Source organism: Dendrobates tinctorius, unplaced genomic scaffold (genome assembly GCF_039654945.1).
Source record: "Dendrobates tinctorius isolate UK_male_01 unplaced genomic scaffold, ASM3965494v1 ptg000086l, whole genome shotgun sequence".
NCBI lineage: Eukaryota > Metazoa > Chordata > Amphibia > Anura > Dendrobatidae > Dendrobates > Dendrobates tinctorius.
In genome coordinates this window covers 49,949,192-49,967,958 of record NW_027361754.1, presented here as the reverse complement: position 1 = coordinate 49,967,958, position 18,767 = coordinate 49,949,192, and the positions used below count along the sequence as shown (strand labels likewise).

Sequence of the window (18,767 nt, the reverse complement as noted above, 5' to 3'; positions counted from 1 at the left end):
GCTACTCTCCTGGTTTGTGACCTTGGCCTGGATATTCTGACTCTGCTACTTCCTAACGATTCTGTACCTCTGCCGCCCTCATGGTTTTTGACTCTGACCTTGGCCTGAAATTGACTCTGCTATTGCCTGCCGCTTTTGTACTTCACTCTGACGACCGTCCTGCTCTGGCCGCTGCTCCTATTCAGACAGTACCTCCTGGGCTCTGTTGTAAATCCAGATCCCTGTATAGGGGTAAAGGGTATCAGTGTTTCTCGGGGTGTTGCCTGGCTGCAGCCCAGAACCGAAGACGGACGTTACAGGCAGGTCTTGCAGTCAATGCATAAGAAAACAGAATGGGAAGACAAAATGAATAATGTGAAGTGGATTTTCCTGGGCCCATCCAGTACCTGGGTTCAAAGGCTTATTGAGGTGCATATGACTTGGTAGCAGGGCAGGCCTTGCATTCAATGCAACATTTTTTATGGAAGCCATTCTGGATATCTCTTGTGAAAGGGGTATTGGGGTGTGTCGTAATTCTTGGCAGCCCATCCACTCACTGCATAGACAATAACAGCATAGGAGACCCACTGTTTAATAATGGCCCTTTAAGCAGATTAATGCTGCCTGATGCCCCTGTAAAAATAGGCTCTGTGACTTTAAGAGTCCCTCCTTCATAAATGAAACAAGATGTGCCTGCTTATGTGTCACACACCACATGGCCAGCTAGGGTTGGTAAATGTTACAATGACATTTCCCAGTGAATGCATTTGTAATGGTTGAAAGCAATGCTAAAGTTGAAAAACGCTTCAAAAACGCTGCGTCTGAACATAGCCCAAGTGGTGGAGGAACATTTTGGTCTGGGATTATTTATTTTGCCTTATATACAAGTCATTAACCTGGAAAGGATGTACTTTAACATATTTCCCAGCAAAATCCGTTTTGATTTCGTTTTGGTATGTTTTTTGGTGCACTGGTAAAAATGGCATGAAACTCTGACAACATTGTTTAAAGCTGTGAACTAGAATGAGTGAGAATTGCTTCCAGGGGCGATCCCCATGATGTCCCTGTGTCATATGAGCAGTGTTTCCATCATTTTCAGACGTTTTTAGACCATTAAAGGACCCCCAGGGGGGGGGGATCACGGTAAAAATGTTTGGGTCTCCCATAGACTTACATTGGGTTTGTTGTTCTGTCCGAGTACCCGAGTATTCCAATTTGCTCAACCCGAACAACGAGCACCCAAGCAATTTAGTGCTCGCCCATCACTAATCCTGACCATCTTTTGAATTGAAGTGACTAATGAGCATGTGCGAAGAGAAGGGGAGGAGGTGAGCTGTGACAATCCTGCCTCTGCTGATAGAGACTTCTGAAAACTCTTCCTGAAAGGAAAGGAAGTATGAGGCTAAAATAGCCCCAGTGACTAACATGAAAATAGAAAAATTTTCAGATGATAATTTAAAGGGGAAGCCAAGGGTGGATTCTTACCCTCAGACAGCCTCCTTAGGTTTTGTCCAAACATCCCATATTTTGTTCCATGTTTGGATCATGACAATGTCTACATAATGCCCCAATACAAGACAAGTCCAGTTGAACTGGACTGAAAAAATTAAAAAGTTCTTGTTCGTGGAAAAAAATGAAAATATAAAATATTTAGTTATTTATTTGGTCACAGTTAAAGGGGTAGAGAAAACAAAATAATGACAAATACCCTACTCTGTATCTACTACCAGCCTCCATGGGTACAATGTGTCACAACATTAAATGACAAAGACAAAAAAAATGAGGGAAAGGCGAGAGGCAGAGGGGGGAGGCGAGCACACAGGCTACAAATGCCATTCTGGGACCCCAATAATGAAGGGGCAAAGTCCTTGTCCCATTTGTTCTGATTTTGGGCAGCAATAACCTGTTCAGAACTCCCTCTTCCAGAGAAACTGCATTATTAGTGAGGACGAGGATGTGGAATGGTCCCAAGGTCAAGGAAAGGACATGAAGAGGGGGGACAAACCAAGTCCTTCTGGCCTGGGTGGCAATTTATCATCATTTCTATGGGGTCTCATCACTTTTGTGAATGTCATTACCACACTGGTAAAACCACATTAATACTTGCTCACCTTTGAATAGGGGTCCGGAAAATTAAACTCATTTAGGCAGTGCTCCCGTGTGTCTAGTAAGCTGCGGACGGTCAGTGACCCGTAGGCGCTGCAAGAGATTCAAGAGTAGAAGACGCATTAATGTGCATCAGACACCGGCTCCATTGTTCCAGCCGTGTACGAGTCGCTATGAATTTCTGCGGTGCTTTAATGAAAACATACGTTAAAATTCTGGCTGAGGGATGATGTCTCTAGGATAACTGGTAGAAGAGGTCGGTCCCTTGTGCCTCCTCCCAGCCCCCGCTCCCCGAAACTGACAGCTCTATCACCATACACAATCAGACACTGGTTAGTCAAGGGGAAAATCGGGTGGAAAGAAGGTGCCAAAGACCGGCGGACTTACTTGCATCGTTCTCGGCAGGTGTTTTAAAGTAGGTTTTCTCTGAAACACTGCAGCATTTCAGAATGATACATACAAGCTGGCATATTTGAGTGGCCAGGGTCATCCAGAATGATGGAGACTAGTCCCCATTCTGATAATCTGTGTAGACCGTAACACCCCTTTAATAAACTGTGTGGGTAAATGTATAAACTGTTTCAGATTATATAATGAGAGCAAAGAGAATAAAAATAAAATAAATGCAGTCATCCAGTCTCCATGATTACAACGTATCCCGATACTTACAAGGGCTGGTGTCTCAATGTCTGCAGCTTATTCCAGTATTTCTGCTGGAACTTCTCAGCCCGATCTGCTGCATCCTTTGCATCTGGCTGACTGGCAACAGCTCGTTTCGCCACCTAATACAAAGATTGTTATTAGAATCATTACACTGCACAGACTACATTTCATCATTTACATCGGACAGCGCTCCACTTTCATGCTCTATGGTCACTTTCCTACAGCACCATATGCACAGGGACTGTCATTGTACACCCAAAATAAGGAACCTAGCTTAAGGCTTACCTTACAAATTAAAGTTTAAAGATGAACAAAATACTGGCTACTTTAGTTACACCACTTACAGGGTCTGTGTGACAACGATCCGAACACTAAAAGCACCTCTGGCTATCTTGGATTTTATCCAGCATTTTAACATATACCACAATAAGCTAATCAGATGACCATAATAGAGTAAACTTTGCAACACTTTTTGTAAAAAGTTTTAACTCAAGCTAGACATTGGCAAAACAAAAGAAAAATACTATCAGTTGTCATCTGCATTGTCACCGCATGGGGGCAGCAAAGTTCTAAACCCTATAACAAGACTTACACCTTCTAAAGCATCTTCAAAGCAGGTGAGCCAGTAATCTCGAGCCATGGCGTCTTCTGTGAGATCCACTGTGTCCGGGACATAGGAAGACGGATCAAAGAGCAAAGGAAGATTTACTAGTTGTCGTTCCAGACGGTCCATCTCCAACATGTCAAACTGCGGAGCACAAAGACATAGCGTGATCTATAACCTACAGAATTAGCAGCTGGAAATAACAGGCATGGATAAAGGTCTACGAGAATATATTCAATGGATGGAAAGACAGAAAGAGTTCATCTGATCATTTTTAAAAGGATTGCCTGATTAAAATTTTTTTTTTTTAAAGGCATGGGTGCACTAAAAAAAAAAAAAAAAAAAAAAAAAAATAATATAGGACACTCAGTTTCCGGCTGTCCAGTGGATCCAGTGCAGGCTGCACCATGAGCAATAACCGCTCTGTTTGAAAGTTAGTAAAACCGCTCCAGCCTGTGATTGACTGCAGCGATCGAAAGATAAAAAAGGGATAAAATAAAATGCCGTTGTGTGAGGACTTATTTTCTGCGTGGTAAGCTGTAGTTTCTTTAATATAGGGTACATAGGGAAAATTAACGATCTATGAAGCCCGGACACAGGACGCTATGGGAGTACAGAGATGGAGGCGACAGGGGATTTCAGTAGATTTTGGTATGAATTAAAATCACTTTTTTTTCTTTTTTAAATTGAGTAGGAGACGCATTTTTCTATAGAAGGCCCCAGCGGAAAAACAAAAAAGGTATAAGTGAGGTCTGGCTTTTGCTTTTTTCTATGTGCAGCGTATAGTATCAGACATTGCAGGTATACATGGAACAGCTCACATGCATTGGCCACAAACCTTCCTCTAGGACCAACAAACACTTTGTGCAACTATAAAAAAAAAATAAAATAATTGCAATGAACTGTATCTATATATCTCGATGGGATTATATAGAGGGAGGGGGCATTCAAAGCCATCAGGCAATCCTGGAATAATCCTTAGGATCTAAGCAAACTCTCGAGTCCTGAACGGTAGCAATCAGGAATCCTACAGATTACTAGTGGGAATACATAGGTTCTCTATGTCCACGGTCATCTCACGTGAATCCAAAGTGAGTTTTGGGTCCCACGCGATGGATCCATCATACAGAAGTGGGTATGAAACCTTGTAGAACATCTAGGCAATTGCTTAGAACATAATTCCCTAGTGTTTTTGTTAATACCTAAAATCCAGATGTTCTTTAACAAGCAATTAGGGTGCGGATCAATTCAAAAAACCCAAACGATCGGACACAGATCACTCACTGAAAGCCTCCCAGCTCCCAACATCCCCAGCTCTTTAGATCAGGCGGCCCAGCGCCATTGTTGGGGTGTGACTTACAATAGAAGAGCGGGCGGATGTTGGGGGGGTAAGAGGCATTCACAAGGTTCCCATCCGGTGGCCATAGATCACAGATGAGGGTCCTGCGAATGAACTTGCTCCGACTCTACACGCAATCTATGGAGGAATCAGAACTCTAGAAAACTTCTATTCTTCAGAAATGATTCTCCGCTCACTGAGAAAAATCAGATGTGCACAGAAACACGCGCTCGTTTCTACAGAACATCATGGGAAGGTGTAAATTGGGTGTCTCTCCCAGTGGATTCATTACTTCTGCTGGCACAACAAACAAGAGACACAATGGGACAGAACCACAGCTCTACAAATACCGACATGTAACGAGTTACTTACTGAAAACTGAAGATATAAAAATGAGGGAAGGAGGAAGTAAAAAAAAAAAAAAAGAAAAAGAAACATAAAAAAGATAAAATTGTGTAAGAAACGACACATGAAAGAATGAAACAACTAGCACAAGTGCAGGCGAGAGATTCAGGGCACGACAAATGTAGTCCTGGCAATGTAATCCGTGAGGTCCTAGCGCTTAGAGCAGCATACTGATATCAGCTTTATTTACACACACACGTTTGGGGGTCTGGATATGGAGACCCCCAATGATCATTAGAAATAATCGGTGCAAGCGATCTCCTGCAGAAGTGCAGAAAGTCTATGCCCATGCACTGCTAACCAGACCTGATGACTAGACTCTGGCAGGTCCCTGGTGACTTCTTCCTTTCCTGATCCCTCTCAATACATTGATCTACAGAACAAGACTCACCGTTCCACTCCGTGACCGCTGCATGGGGAAGACGTCCGGAGAGGTGCTCATCAGACCGGAACTACCAGCGTAATTTTCTCCCCAGCTGTACAAGTTGGGATCTGGGTATAAAAGGAAATAATATGCTTTTCACTACAATAACTTTTGCTGGTGTCTGGAGCAGGAGACAGAGGGGTCCGGGTGTTATTTGATCACTAAAGTAAGGTTGCATTAAGTCTATCAGGTGCAGGGGAGAAGAACGAGACTTCACAGTACAGAGCTTTTCCTTATTCATACTTACTATCCTCCTCAGCTCCTTTAAGAAATGCACCAATTGTCCCAAGGTAACCTTCATGCCTGAGAAAAAGTGCCTGAACTTCCCCCTAAAAAACAGAAATACAGGGCAGCAGTGAGTACACAGCAGATATTTTAAACACATGTAGATATTCTTAATGCGCAAAGTAATTGCACTCACCTTGGAGAAGAAGTTTATGCTGTATGTGATGGTGTGCATAGTGACAGGGTGACCCCGGATAAAGAAGCCCCCGAAGTATACTTGAGAAAGGTTATGCTGTTTGGCGTAGAGACAAGCCAGCTGGCCGATATCATTGCTGATCATATGTAGTAAGCTCTTTGCCATGTCTTCTTTGGAAAATTCTAGAAGAAGAAGGAAAGAAAATAATAAAGTAGACCAAAAAAAAGGTAATTTTGCAGACACTCGAACGCCAGGGCTACCGGCACATACTGAATATAAATGTAGTGTTAAAAGACGCAATATTGTATTTATCTCCTTTACTCACTTATTCCATAAAACTTGGCATCATCACTGTCCCCATAGGGACTCACAATCTACATTCCCTATTAGTATGTCTTTGGAATGTGGGAGGAAACTGGAGAACCCGGAGGAAACCCACGAAACACGGGGCGAACATACAAACTCCTTGGTGGGATTTGATCCCAGGACTCCAGCAACCACACAACTTTTTGATCAAAAGGCTGCACACGACTATGCACGCATAGACCTCACTGTACGGAGGCACGCAGATATCCACGCAAATAGGTCCACAATCTGACCGCAATACACAGACTAGCCGCAGGTCTCCTGACCTGAGCGTGACAGCTTGATAAAAATCTACGAGGCGGCCATGCTTGGGCTGAGAGACCCGAGGCAAATCCTTGCATTGCGGTCCGATCTTGGATAGATTTGCACGGGCGTTGGACTGTGCCATAAGTCTTTGACAGCAAGTCACGTACATTATCCAAATGTGCAACTTCAGTTCGGCTTGCCCTCACCACGTTTCTCCAGGGAAAATACTAGCAAAGCATGGAGAAATGTGCCAACAGTGAGGATTTATACACCGAGATCCATACAATGCCTTGTGCAAGTCGCAAATGGCACCGTCCTGTCGCTGGCATCAGCATGTATCCCACTGATGACACGAGTACACATGGTAGGTGTGGGTTGCGCATAATTATATTATATATGTTTAGTACCTTTATCTACAGTGGCAGATTTGCCAAAGCTACTTGCAATGAGATTTCCCGTTAAACCCAGGATTTGATAAGCGCCCCCATAGATATCTTTCACCAGCATGTCGACATTCGTGTGTTGTCCTTTTGCGGCCAGCTGCAGCAATTCATCAAACTTCTAGAGAAAAAAAAAGTTATAAAACTTGTCAGGGCGGCAAACACAAGTCTGAAACACTAGAACAACCGCTATAAAACAGGAATAATACGACATCGATTTACACATACTATACGAGGAGTGACTGAAGTACATGCCTAATGACAAGTAAAATGGAGTTGGCAATTTATTTCCAGAGGGACAACAAGAAACATGCTCCACATCTATGTTTTCATTTTTGTTTTTTTAAGTGTATTTTTTCAATATACAGAGTTCCTAACCTTCGTCTTTGTGAGCAACGCTCCGAGCCCCCAGAACGTCCCGCCGCCTATAGAGCTGCCGCCGATGCGCTCGAACTTGTCTTCGGTCTCTACCTGCCAAAACATACAGAGGTGGCATAAAAAGTGAACAAACGTCGTTTGTACATGGAGCAGGTCGCGTCATGCATGAAGATGCTGAGTAATCGCCAGGAATGCTCGTAGGAGTGATCATAACGTAAGACAGGAGACAGGCTCACTGCTGCCCCCTAGTGATAGGATACTCATGAAAAATCCCAGTGATATGCCTCATCCCAACCTCTTTAGGGACAATGTTATTTTCTTAATTCCATGTATTTGGAGATAAAAATATTTTTTTTGCAAATGAGTTTCAATAAAAAAAAAGTCTATGTATCTTTGTAAGTCTTTTTATCTTTGATGTGATCTGCGATCATGAATCAACCAAAAAAAGCGCAGAAAAAGAATAGAAACTGACCGTTAGGGTCCCGTCTCACTTAACAATGCACCAGTGATCCCGACAACGATACAACCTTGTCAGGATCGCTGGTGCCTCGCTACATGATCGCTGGTGAGCTGTCAAACAGGCAGATTTCACCAGCGATCAGGACCAACGAGGACGCTGGTATCCAAGGTAAATATCGGGTAACTAAGCGCGCGTCACTTAGGTACCCGCTGTGTACCTTGGATACCAGCTCCCAGCGCCAGCACGCAGGTATCCAAGGTACACAGCGGGTAACTAAGTGACGCGCGCGCTTAGTTAACCGATATTTACCTTGGATACCAGCTCCCAGCGTCTGCTTACAGAGCTGGGAGCTCGCTGATCGTTGGTCTCCTGCTGCCACAGCGATACATGCTGGCCAGCGGGAGACCAACGATCAAAAAATGGCCCAGGACATTAGAGCACGATCAGCGATACCCGGCGGGGGGACCGGTCGCGATGCATGTCACACACAGCGAGATCACTGGCGAGATCGCTGTTGCATCACAAAATCAGCAATCTCGCTGTGTGTGACGGGGCCTTTAGACAGCTCACTGAGTGATCCTCATAACTCATTCTGTAGCCAGTGCTACACAAGGCAAATATATGTAATGCAACCCAATTGCAAAATGATTTTTAGCTCCAAATACATGCATTTAAAGGGGTATTTCTCAAGTATGATAGCTATCTCCTATGCGTGGAGATAGGGATATAGTGATCCTGAGAACCGGGGCAAAGAAGAGTCTGGTGTGAACGAAGTGAAAGATGGTGCACTACATTTTTATGAGAGCGCTGGAGATGGTCATCCGATGCTGTTTGAATTAATGGAGCAGTGAACACAATCGACCCTGTCTCCAATCACGCTGGGCCGGTTCTTGAGACCTGTGGGGACCTCAGCAGTTGGAAAAGTAATCTCCTATCTCACGGCATCAGGATAACTTTCAAACTTGGAAAAAAAATAGCGTCTTCAAAAGGGAATCCCTTTAACTGGCGAGTAGTTATGAGCGAGCGTGCTCGAATAAGGCGTTACCTGAGCATGCTCATCCTAAAAGAGTGTCTTCGGTGTACTCGAAAAAAAGGCTCGTGTCCCTGCTCCTGCATGTCTCGCGGCGGTTCAACAGCCACAACACACACAGGGATTACCTGTTTGTTAGGCTATTCCTGCACATGTTGAGGTTGTCGAACAGCCGCGAGACAAGCAGGAGCGGGGACTCGAGCATTTTCTTTGAGCACGCCGAAGACACTCAGCACCCAAGCATGCTCAGATAACACCTTATCCCAGCACGTTCGCTCATCACAACTGGCGACCTATTGTGATAGCAAAAACAAAAGTATTAAAACTTACCTTAACTATCGATACTCCGGAGCCGATGCTCACTAGTAAATAGGGGAAAATATTGGGGTGAGTGGTCTGAAACCGAAACTCAGGATCCGCATGCTTCACATACACAAATGCCTCATGAGGAATATTCTTCAGCACGAAGTTGCAGCCCTTTATCAGACAGGTCATCTCATCCTCCTTGTCAACTCTAAAGGAAAAAAATATATAATATTGTGTAATTATTATTGTAATTAGTGAAAAACTGTGTGCCACATTGCCAACATGTGCCAAATACGATAGCTCTTCTAGAAAGCCACATGGCTAGTGGCCAGAACCCCACCGGCTCACTGCCTCCACGATGTGGCTCATCCTGAACGAATTACTTACTTTAATCCTAATTTCTTTTCGATTAAGTCTTTGAATTTGTAGGCTCCCCCGCCAGTCGCCTTTATAACCTTGGTCTCCGTATTCACCAGATGGTCCTTGATGAAGTCCAGGCAGGTTTCTATGTAGGCATTTTCAAATTTGATGAAATGCAGTCGGGCCGTGATCTCTTCTTGCTCCGATATTTCATATAATAATGCTCGGCCTGCATCCTAAGAGGGAAAAATATTAATAAGAGACAGACAATACCCTCTATTTACACACTTCTAATCATCTGAGGTGGGGAGCACTCATGACATATAGCTTTAATTAAGCCCAAAAACGCGTATTCCCAAAACCGAACATTATCCCTGATCCATAACATGGGGAATAATGCACTAATTGTTGCGAGACCCCCTGCGATCCCAAGTATGGGGCACTGCTCAGCCCCATCAGAATGCAGCGGAGATGCATGCACGTTATTGATCTCCGGTCTGTTCACTGCCAATAGGACTGCAGAGGACGGCGCTCGGCTTACTCCACCAGTTCCATAGTCAATGAACATATGCGTGTGTGCACCTCTGCTCCATTCAGTTGGGCTGAGCAGATCCTCATCCTCGGGAAGACAGAAGTCCCCCATCCTCAGGAAGGCAAAAGCCCCCCTCCCCAACCTATCCTCGTGAAGGCAGAAACCCCCCTCCCCAACCTATCCTCGTGAAGGCAGAAACCCCCCTCCCCATCCATGCTCGGGAAGGCAGAAGCCCCCCTCCCCATCCATGCTCGGGAAGGCGGAAGGGTATTGCCAAATTTTCATAATCCCCATACTAAAATAAAAGATCCCATCAGCCAAATCTACTACACAAGTGGAGTCCAGAAAATATGCACACACATTAGAGATTTGTATGTGTTTGTGTGTACATTTTCTGCACTCTACCTATATAGCTGATAGGATCTGTTATTTTAGTATGGGGACTATGTAAATATGGTGATATCCGATGTACTTCACTAAAATTGAGCCAATATGCACATGCACACTAAATCCATGATCCCTGCACCAATGAAGGCGTCTCTAAACTATTGGCGTGTGTCGATGACGTTATGGAGACATTTTCTCCTCTGACACGCACTGGAGAAAAGTGCAGGACCTGATGCACCTGGGGGCGGCTACTACTGGCCTGTATTTGAGTGGCTTATGTATGTAACGATGACAGGAGAGAGTAACTGACACACTCCCCTTGAGAAAGCATGTGAGCGAAACGCGCATTGGGGCATTTGCGTCTTATGAATTGATACATCATATCATGGGTAAGCATTGACTTCTCAACAATTCCATTTGCATGATTCATTTGGACTATACCGTGATCTATTACAGACTTATTCATCAGTTGTCCATTTGGTAACCGTATTTCGTAACATGAACTGATTTAATCTAAAGTGGCATGGATCAAATTTATTACAGAATAATTTATAAAATGTCCATTTGGTAATCACATTTCTTATGATGAACTGATTTGATCTGATGTGGTACTTTTGCCTTATATTATAGTGCTTGACTTACCACCCTCTTTCTTGTACTTGTAGTGCCCTCTTTGTTATAAACCTCAAATACGTGGGGTTTTTTTGTTTGTATAATACACGTTTTTAAAATGAATGTTGAATAAAACCATATTAATTTTATACTATTGCGTGAGTGGTTTATGGATATTCTGTATCCATATATAGGTGATATTATCATTACAGGCAGGATTACAATGGCAATACCTTTATACACAGCTTATGACACGATCCACCATTCACAATTGGTGACGTCACAGCTCACCGCCTCCTCCTGTATAATGACTGATAACACTTCCATATACAGTAGAGAACACAATCCACCATTCACAATCGGTGATGTCACAGCTCACCTCCTCCCCCTTCTTTTCAATGACTGATAACACCTCTACATACAGTAGATAATACAGGATGCACCATTCACAATAGCTGATGTCCCAGCTCTCCTTCTCCCCATCCCTGAACATGGTCATTAGATGCTTCAATACAAAAGATCAGATAGGATTCAGTCAATTTCTGCTGGTGTACATGTGCATTTCCTGCAGTAATAGGAAGTAGATGTTTAGCAAAGCTCCAGCGTTCAGTGTGAAAATTGCAATTTTTTTATTTATTCATTTTTTTAAATACAGACTGTGATTTGAAAGATAAATAAGATATGAAAAACATTGACAAAAACAGGATTTTTAGTTGCTTACCGTAAAATCTGTTTCTCTGAGCCTTCATTGGGGGACACAGGAAACCATGGTGTATGCTGCTGCCACTAGGAGACTGACACTATGCAGAAAAAAAGTTAGCTCCTCCTCCGAAGTGTACACCCTACCGGCAGGAAGTAGGATGTTCAGTTAGTGAGAAAGCAGTAGGAGAAGTAATCTGTAGACGAAATAAAAACACAGAAAACACAAATCCACACTGTAACAATATTATGTAGTAATGGAGCTGTTCAGCTTCCGAGGGTGCTGTGTCCCCCAATGAAGGCTCCGAGAAACAGATTTTACGGTAAGCAACTAAAAATCCTGTTTTCTCTATCGCTTCATTGGGGGGACACAGTAAACCATGGGACGTCCCAAAGCAGTCCCCAAGGGGAGGGAACAGCAAACAACTCCAATCAGGACGAGGAAGTCACCCTCGTCACCTGCAAGGTCACCTGCGAGGTCTTTTACCCCAATCGGCACTTGCCAAAGCTAGGCATGGGCTCTGAAGAACACCTCATGGACCTGTGGAGGACATGTCATCGCACTGCAGAGGTGCCAGACGAAGGCACAAAGAGTACCGCCAGGAGGACACACACTGCCGGGCAGAGTACATCATACTCAAAAGAACGCAGTCCTTTCTGAGCCGGCGACTCTACAAACAGACGCTGACCTGGAGGCCAGAGGACCTGTACACTTCAAGCCAGAGCTTGATAAATACCGTTGTGGTGGCAAGGTAATAATAATAATCTTTATTTTTATATAGCGCTAACATACTCCGCAGCGCTTTACAGTTTGCACATATTTTCATCACTGTCCGTGATGGGGCTCACAATCTAAATTCCCTATCAGTATGTCTTTGGAGTGTAGGAGGAAACCGGAGTGCCCGGAGGAAACCCACGCAAACACAGGGAGAACATACAAACTCCTTGCAGATGTTGTCCTTGGTGGGATTCGAACCCAGGACTCCAGCGCTGCAAGACCACCATGCTGCCCAGCCTGATGCGAGAGCGTCACAAAGTAAAAGTTTGAGGCGGACGAAAGAAAGGGAATTCAGAATGATGGAGAGTGGACCCTTGATCCACAGGAAGTGCACCACGGCTGCTACAGGCTCTGTGAGACCCCAAGGGTGGTTGAGAGTCTGAAAGGACAGGCTACCAACTGGAAGGAAAAGGAACCCGTCCGTTGCAAACGCAGATATCGCCAAAGTCCTGAAGAAATCAGGACCTGGATTAGAGCTTCATGGAACAAGGGAAAATCATGCGATTCACAGGAGGCAAATGCTGAAAGAAGAAAATTTCTTCCTGAGAAAAACAAGTATGGACTGGACTCAAACCTAGATCCCCAAAGTCACGCTGAGGAAAAAAACGCTGAAGAATGACGAGGTTTTGCCTGAGGAAGGAGAGCGCTTGTCCTTCCGGTGATCTCATCAATGATTTGGCCTATTGGAGCCACATGGAAAGAACGGAAAGTTGGTAAGGGACTTCTTTGGGGATAATTTCGCTCATGAAACCGAAAGCCCAAATGGAACCTTAGATAGGAACGATAGGCGAAAACCCATGACTAAATGCAAGAAAAATTTTTGGACAGTTGGGACGGTCAAATCTTCCGACTGGTGTCTAGAAAGAATGCTCTGATGAGCAAGCTAGGCCACGCAGCTATAGAATTTTACCAATTACTGTGTGAATTTGCCATTGGCATCCCTGAGGGATGCACTTCTTGGAGAGGAAGGACCATAGTGGTGCAAAACTTGGAACCGGAGGGTTCGCAGCCGCAGAAGTAGTCCAATTTTGCGAAGCACTCAGGAGAAAAGAGCTATACCGAGGCACCCCCTTGTTTGGAAACGGCTGAAGTCCGTTCTGTGAGAAAATGACAGGACCTGAGAGCAGGCCACTGGGAACCTGCTAAAGAGTCGAACACTGGAAACGTACTGAATGGCACCTGGGAATAACCTGGATCTCATCGTCGCGATGTAGGCTCAGGATGGCTATGAAGAGACAACAGATTGCTCGACTATGCAGGTAGAACGAAGGCTACTGGATTACTTTGAGATCAAAGGGAAGATAAACCCATCATTCAGGGATGAGGGTGGATATGGAAAAAAATAGTCCAGCCGGACTTAGAAAAGAGATTAGGCGAGCAAGAAAAGTCCATGCAAAACATGGACTATGTCAACTGTAAGGAAAGTTGGCTCTAGGTAGATAAAATAGACCCCCACGGGACAACTAGGCTGACGAAAGGCAGGTCAATCCGTATGACGATGTAAACGACCAAATCCATCCTGGACCCTCTGGAGCAGGGAGGGGATTGCGGTGAGTAGACCCGCTTACCTAAGTCTAAGACAACACGCCTGAGGATAACTGGGAAAGATACAATTCTAGCTGAAGGAAGAAACGCGTTATCACCAGACTCATCCTTGGATCCCAGACTGGAGCAGCTTTCTACCCTGGTCGATGCTTGCGCAGAGTCAGATTCCACTCTTGTCTGAGGTGGGATACATTTTCCAGTCACGGTCAGAAGTTACCTGTCTGAGCTGCTGGAGGCTTTACCCGGCGTCTGTAAGAAAGAATAAGTAAGTTCCAACAGATAAGGAGCTTAGGCATTGTGGTAGCTCGAAGGCCCTTAGGACAGACTAGAACTTATAAACTACTTTTGGCCAAACATTAAAGGTAGACGTAACACCTGCTGTAAACTGATCAGAAGGTGTGGCAAAAACTCCTGAGGGGCAACTCGCACATAGGGTCCAGAGCATGCCGCAGTAAAACCGCGACCATCCGTACCTGACACGAGAGTGTCTGACCCACCTGAGGGTGGAGAATCAAGTTATGTTGCTACCGAGATCCGCTCTGTGGTACAGAGATCCGCTCCGTTTGGACATTGTAGTGCTTACGTTCAAGTGTTAACAAACCACAGATGTTATTAACAATGAAATATGCATCTGAAAGGTGTATTTGACTCACCTGGACGCAGCCTGTAACCGCAGCTGCAGCCCGTCAGGAGCAATAAATGCCGGCACCTCACCACGAGTGGTGATTAGACGGGTGCTTAGGCAAAAGCTGCAAAAGACTCAGATGAACGCGAAAGAGGACACTCCTGACTCACCTGAAATGGCAGGAAAAAAGGAAGGGCGAGTGCCTGTGAGCCGTAGATATGGGAGCAGATGCTATGCCAGGGCTCCAGCACCTTTATGTGTGAAGCAATGGTTGAGTGTTGCTCTGCTGAAATCAAGGCACATATCTGCAATGGCCGAAAACACAACAGCCGTGTGACTAAATCAGATCTCCGATGAAAAAAACATGCGAGTGAAACCCCCTACCAGGCCAACGCCATGCGGCAAATACAGAAGCTAGCAGCGTAGCTCTCCAAGCCTCTGTGTGCTATACCAGACATAGTGATGCACTAGAGACCATGTGGCAGAAGATTACAATTAGGCCAGGAAATTACACGATTCTAGAGTACTATTACATCAGTGACTCTACATAAAGTTAGAAGGTTAGGGGACGGAAGGATATATGCTGAGGGGAGACTGTCTGCAGAGCAGAAATACAGGCATGAAGATGCATGTTCTGAAGCCTACCTCTTAATCCAGTTTCCCCCCTGAACAGAACTAACAGTGACAGCAGGAGATGTTCGGTTTCCTTCAGAAAAACGCCATCTTCCGGGAACAAACACCAGAAAATGGTGACCTCAGCGAGGTGCGCGTTGAATATGCGCCACTGAAGGGGGAGAGAAGAGGGCGCTACCCGAAAAGGCCGACTGAAGGAGGCTACTGGGGGCGTGTCTAACCGCCGGAGTGACAGTCGGCCAGGAGGAGGCGGAGTTAACCACCGGAGACAGACACTAAGCTAAACTGAACATCCTACTTCCTGCCGGTGGGGTGTACACTGCGGAGGAGGAACTAACTTTTTTTCTGTATAGTGTCAGCCTCCTAGTGGCAGCAGCATACACCATGGTTTCCTGTGTCCCCCAATGAAGCGATAGAGAAATAAATTTAACAAGAACAGGATTTAAAGCACAAGACTTTTACCAATTTCACATTCCTGCTAAAAAGGTATTCTATTTAAAAAAAAAAATGTTTGCACATCACTAGGAGTTCACTTTATGATCATTGGGGTCTGACCTCTAGAGCTCCTACAGGATTCAACACTTCACCGATATACAGCGGAAAGACTGAGGCTTCTTCATTTTTAGGATCGGTGGAAGCCTAGGGGTAACGGGGATTGACCATAAAGTAATGATAAATACTAGTTAAGAGATAAGAGTACCTCCAAGATCCTATCCCAATATGTAGTAGGAATAATAATAAAAATAGAAAACACCTCCCATTAGAAATGTAGTATAGTTCTCCTGATAAGCCATGTAGCTCACCCCATATACAAGCAAGCAGTAACTTAGGTCTCCATGGATATGACCACTCATAGTGACAGCTAGCTGCTAGTGGTCAGAAACATGGATACCTAAGCTTCTTCAATGTTCTGCATATGGGGTAAGCAACATAGCTAATCAGAAGAACTATACTACAATTCTAATTGGAAGTATTTGCTAATATTATTATACCTCCTACATATTGGGATAGGATTTTGGAGATGAGAATAGCTCTTAAGTAGTCTTCAGACTGTAAGAAATTGACTCAAAATTAAAATTATCTGGACTTAACCACAGTAATAAAAAAAAACACAAAACAAAACCCTGTAACTTATGGCAGAAGTGAACGTATAAATCATTACCTTCCCGCTATGATCAAATGACCGGACTTTGGCTACTTTGTGCTGTACAGTAGAATAATAGGCCAACTTTGTTAGGGATCCACCTGGGGAGGAAAAGCAGACATACAATGAAAATAATTCACAGCAGACACTGACACCAGACATGAGAATATTATGAGAATTGGGGTTAAAAAAGTCATGTGTGCGAATGGAGCATTATTGAGCATGTGCGACCACGGCTCTAGTCAATGGTGGTCGCACATGCTCAATACAGCACCAGTCACAAGGTACTTCGGACGCCTCCATTCTTGAGATCAATGGGGTAAGGGGTCCCATTAGAAGGACCCCAGGGAATGTTATTTTTTTATCATCTATAAATGGATGGATAGGTGATAAATATTGTATATGGGATACCCCTAGGATTATTTAGATTTACTGACTTTGTAAATATAGGGGAAAAAAAAAAACAAAACAGAAAAGAAAAAAACTGGAGCAAACATCCAAACACATAAGTCTGGCACATTTGTAGCTTATTCACCCCTAGCCCAAATCCCTGGACCCGCGTCTTTCTACATGAGAAATATTTCCCTTCTAACCTGGCAAACAGAGGGCAGCGCCAGGGAACAGTCCGTGCCGTCATAGACTGTGCAGACAGCAGAAAGGAGACTAAGACCACAGTCAAGACACGGTTAATAGGTCGGGGCTGCTGATGCTGATCTCTGCGCCTTTAGGCTCAGACTGGACTGCAAAAATAATCTCCTGCATATCATCAGAAGTCTCCAACTGTGACAGCAGAAAAAGAGCAACTTTGCAATTTAGCTAAAAAAAATCCTCAAGAACGGAGAGATTTTTAATTTTATTGTTTACGACTTGTTGCCCGAGTCACCGACCACCACTGCAGTCCATCAGCGGTGATCGGTGATTTACAGCCAGCAAGTTGGGATGGTTGGATCTATCTGCGGGACTGCGGACCATAAACCAGGTCAGTAGCCACTGGCTGCTGAACAGGGGCGGGAGGCTCGTGAATCTATTAGCGCCTAGGATTGTATACGCGGCTTTTGATTGACGGCTCAATGCCGTGACGAACAGATGTTGTGGCTTTTGATTAACGGGACATAGAGGAATCCTGAGAAGTAAGATCCACAGAGCTTCTGTCCAGCGGGTACTGAGCACAGGCCCCACGGACGCACCAGCCCCTAATGCAGCAATATGGGGCATCTAATCGTGCGCTCCAGTGATCCAGCCAACCTCAGGGTAGTGCTTACAAGCTCAATAGAGAAGAGAGCTTGTGAGCACTTCGAAAGTCCAACCACCACTGCTAGAAAGATCCCATTGGCCACAAGGAGTAAAAAAAAAAAAAAAAAAAAATTCCTGTAAAAATTTAAGAAAAACAGGGCCACATTTTAAAAGGTAAATTGCAAATTTGCTGGTTTTCTAGTTTTTACAAGCACTTTGCAAATGTATCCATCTAAAAAAAATGGGAATAACTATTTACATACTGTTTGGAGAGCAAAAATGAAATCACAATGATCACAAAAAAATATGTTATTTGTGACTTATGTAGTATATTGTATTGAAGTGTAAAATAGCGATCATCCATAGGTGGACCTGTGCATGACAAGAATAGCCAAAAACATACATCTACACAAAGATCTCTAGATTGAGAGAGATTAAGACGTCCCTTTAAGAGTTCGGCGAGATTACAGAAGCGCTGATCCTGCTTAGCGAGTGATCGCACAAGGTTATATATTTATATGCCTATAGTGCCGCTATAGCATTATATAGGGGCGCGTACACACTGCACATTGAGCCATTTACCATCATGAAGATATAAGACAGTTTGCGTTAATGGAGAATAATTGGGAGCATCGCCTGTAGGGTCACTAACCGGGTTTTGCAGATGACGCAGCTGTTCCACTACAAAATAAAAAAAACTGCAGTGGTTAATTGATGGCTCCTCCTGGCCTCAACATTCAGCAGCGTTCACATTTTGCAACCATGCTGTTTTTTTACATTTTATTTTTTTTTAGTTTTAATTAAATTGTGCCAATAAAGTTGCGATATTACCAGGATTTTGGCTACAAAAATGCACCGTGGCTGCAATGTGAATACAGCTGCCTCACTGCTCGTTCTCACACCCTAGGAGTAAAGGCAGATTATGCCGTTTTGACCCAAAGAACAAAAAAAAAGTGACTGCAGTTGACTTTCTGCATAAACAAACGTTTCACTGTGCATTTACTTTTACATTATAATTGCATCTTGTAGCACAGTCATTAGGGGGTGTTCAC

The 18,767-nt window shown here is 44.2% G+C and overlaps 1 protein-coding gene across 4 annotated transcripts in view; it reads right to left on the bottom strand.

The window, feature by feature from the left end:
• PANK4 (pantothenate kinase 4 (inactive)) overlaps window positions 1-18,767 on the bottom strand; it is a 109,464-nt gene that overhangs the window by 47,525 nt on the left and 43,172 nt on the right. For all 4 annotated transcript variants that reach the window (XR_012234074.1, XR_012234076.1, XM_073585384.1 and 1 more), the window contains exons 2-12: window positions 16,501-16,583; window positions 9,555-9,763; window positions 9,192-9,375; window positions 7,372-7,464; window positions 6,961-7,114; window positions 5,942-6,123; window positions 5,768-5,849; window positions 5,488-5,588; window positions 3,341-3,496; window positions 2,755-2,867; window positions 2,091-2,178 (exon numbers count right to left, since the gene is read on the bottom strand). Coding sequence is in view for 2 of the 4 variants with exons in the window: in XM_073585384.1 (XP_073441485.1) it covers window positions 2,091-2,178; window positions 2,755-2,867; window positions 3,341-3,496; window positions 5,488-5,588; window positions 5,768-5,849; window positions 5,942-6,123; window positions 6,961-7,114; window positions 7,372-7,464; window positions 9,192-9,375; window positions 9,555-9,763; window positions 16,501-16,583 (1,445 nt within the window). In the remaining 2 variants the exon portion in view is untranslated. The remainder of the gene's footprint in view (window positions 1-2,090; window positions 2,179-2,754; window positions 2,868-3,340; window positions 3,497-5,487; window positions 5,589-5,767; window positions 5,850-5,941; window positions 6,124-6,960; window positions 7,115-7,371; window positions 7,465-9,191; window positions 9,376-9,554; window positions 9,764-16,500; window positions 16,584-18,767) is intronic.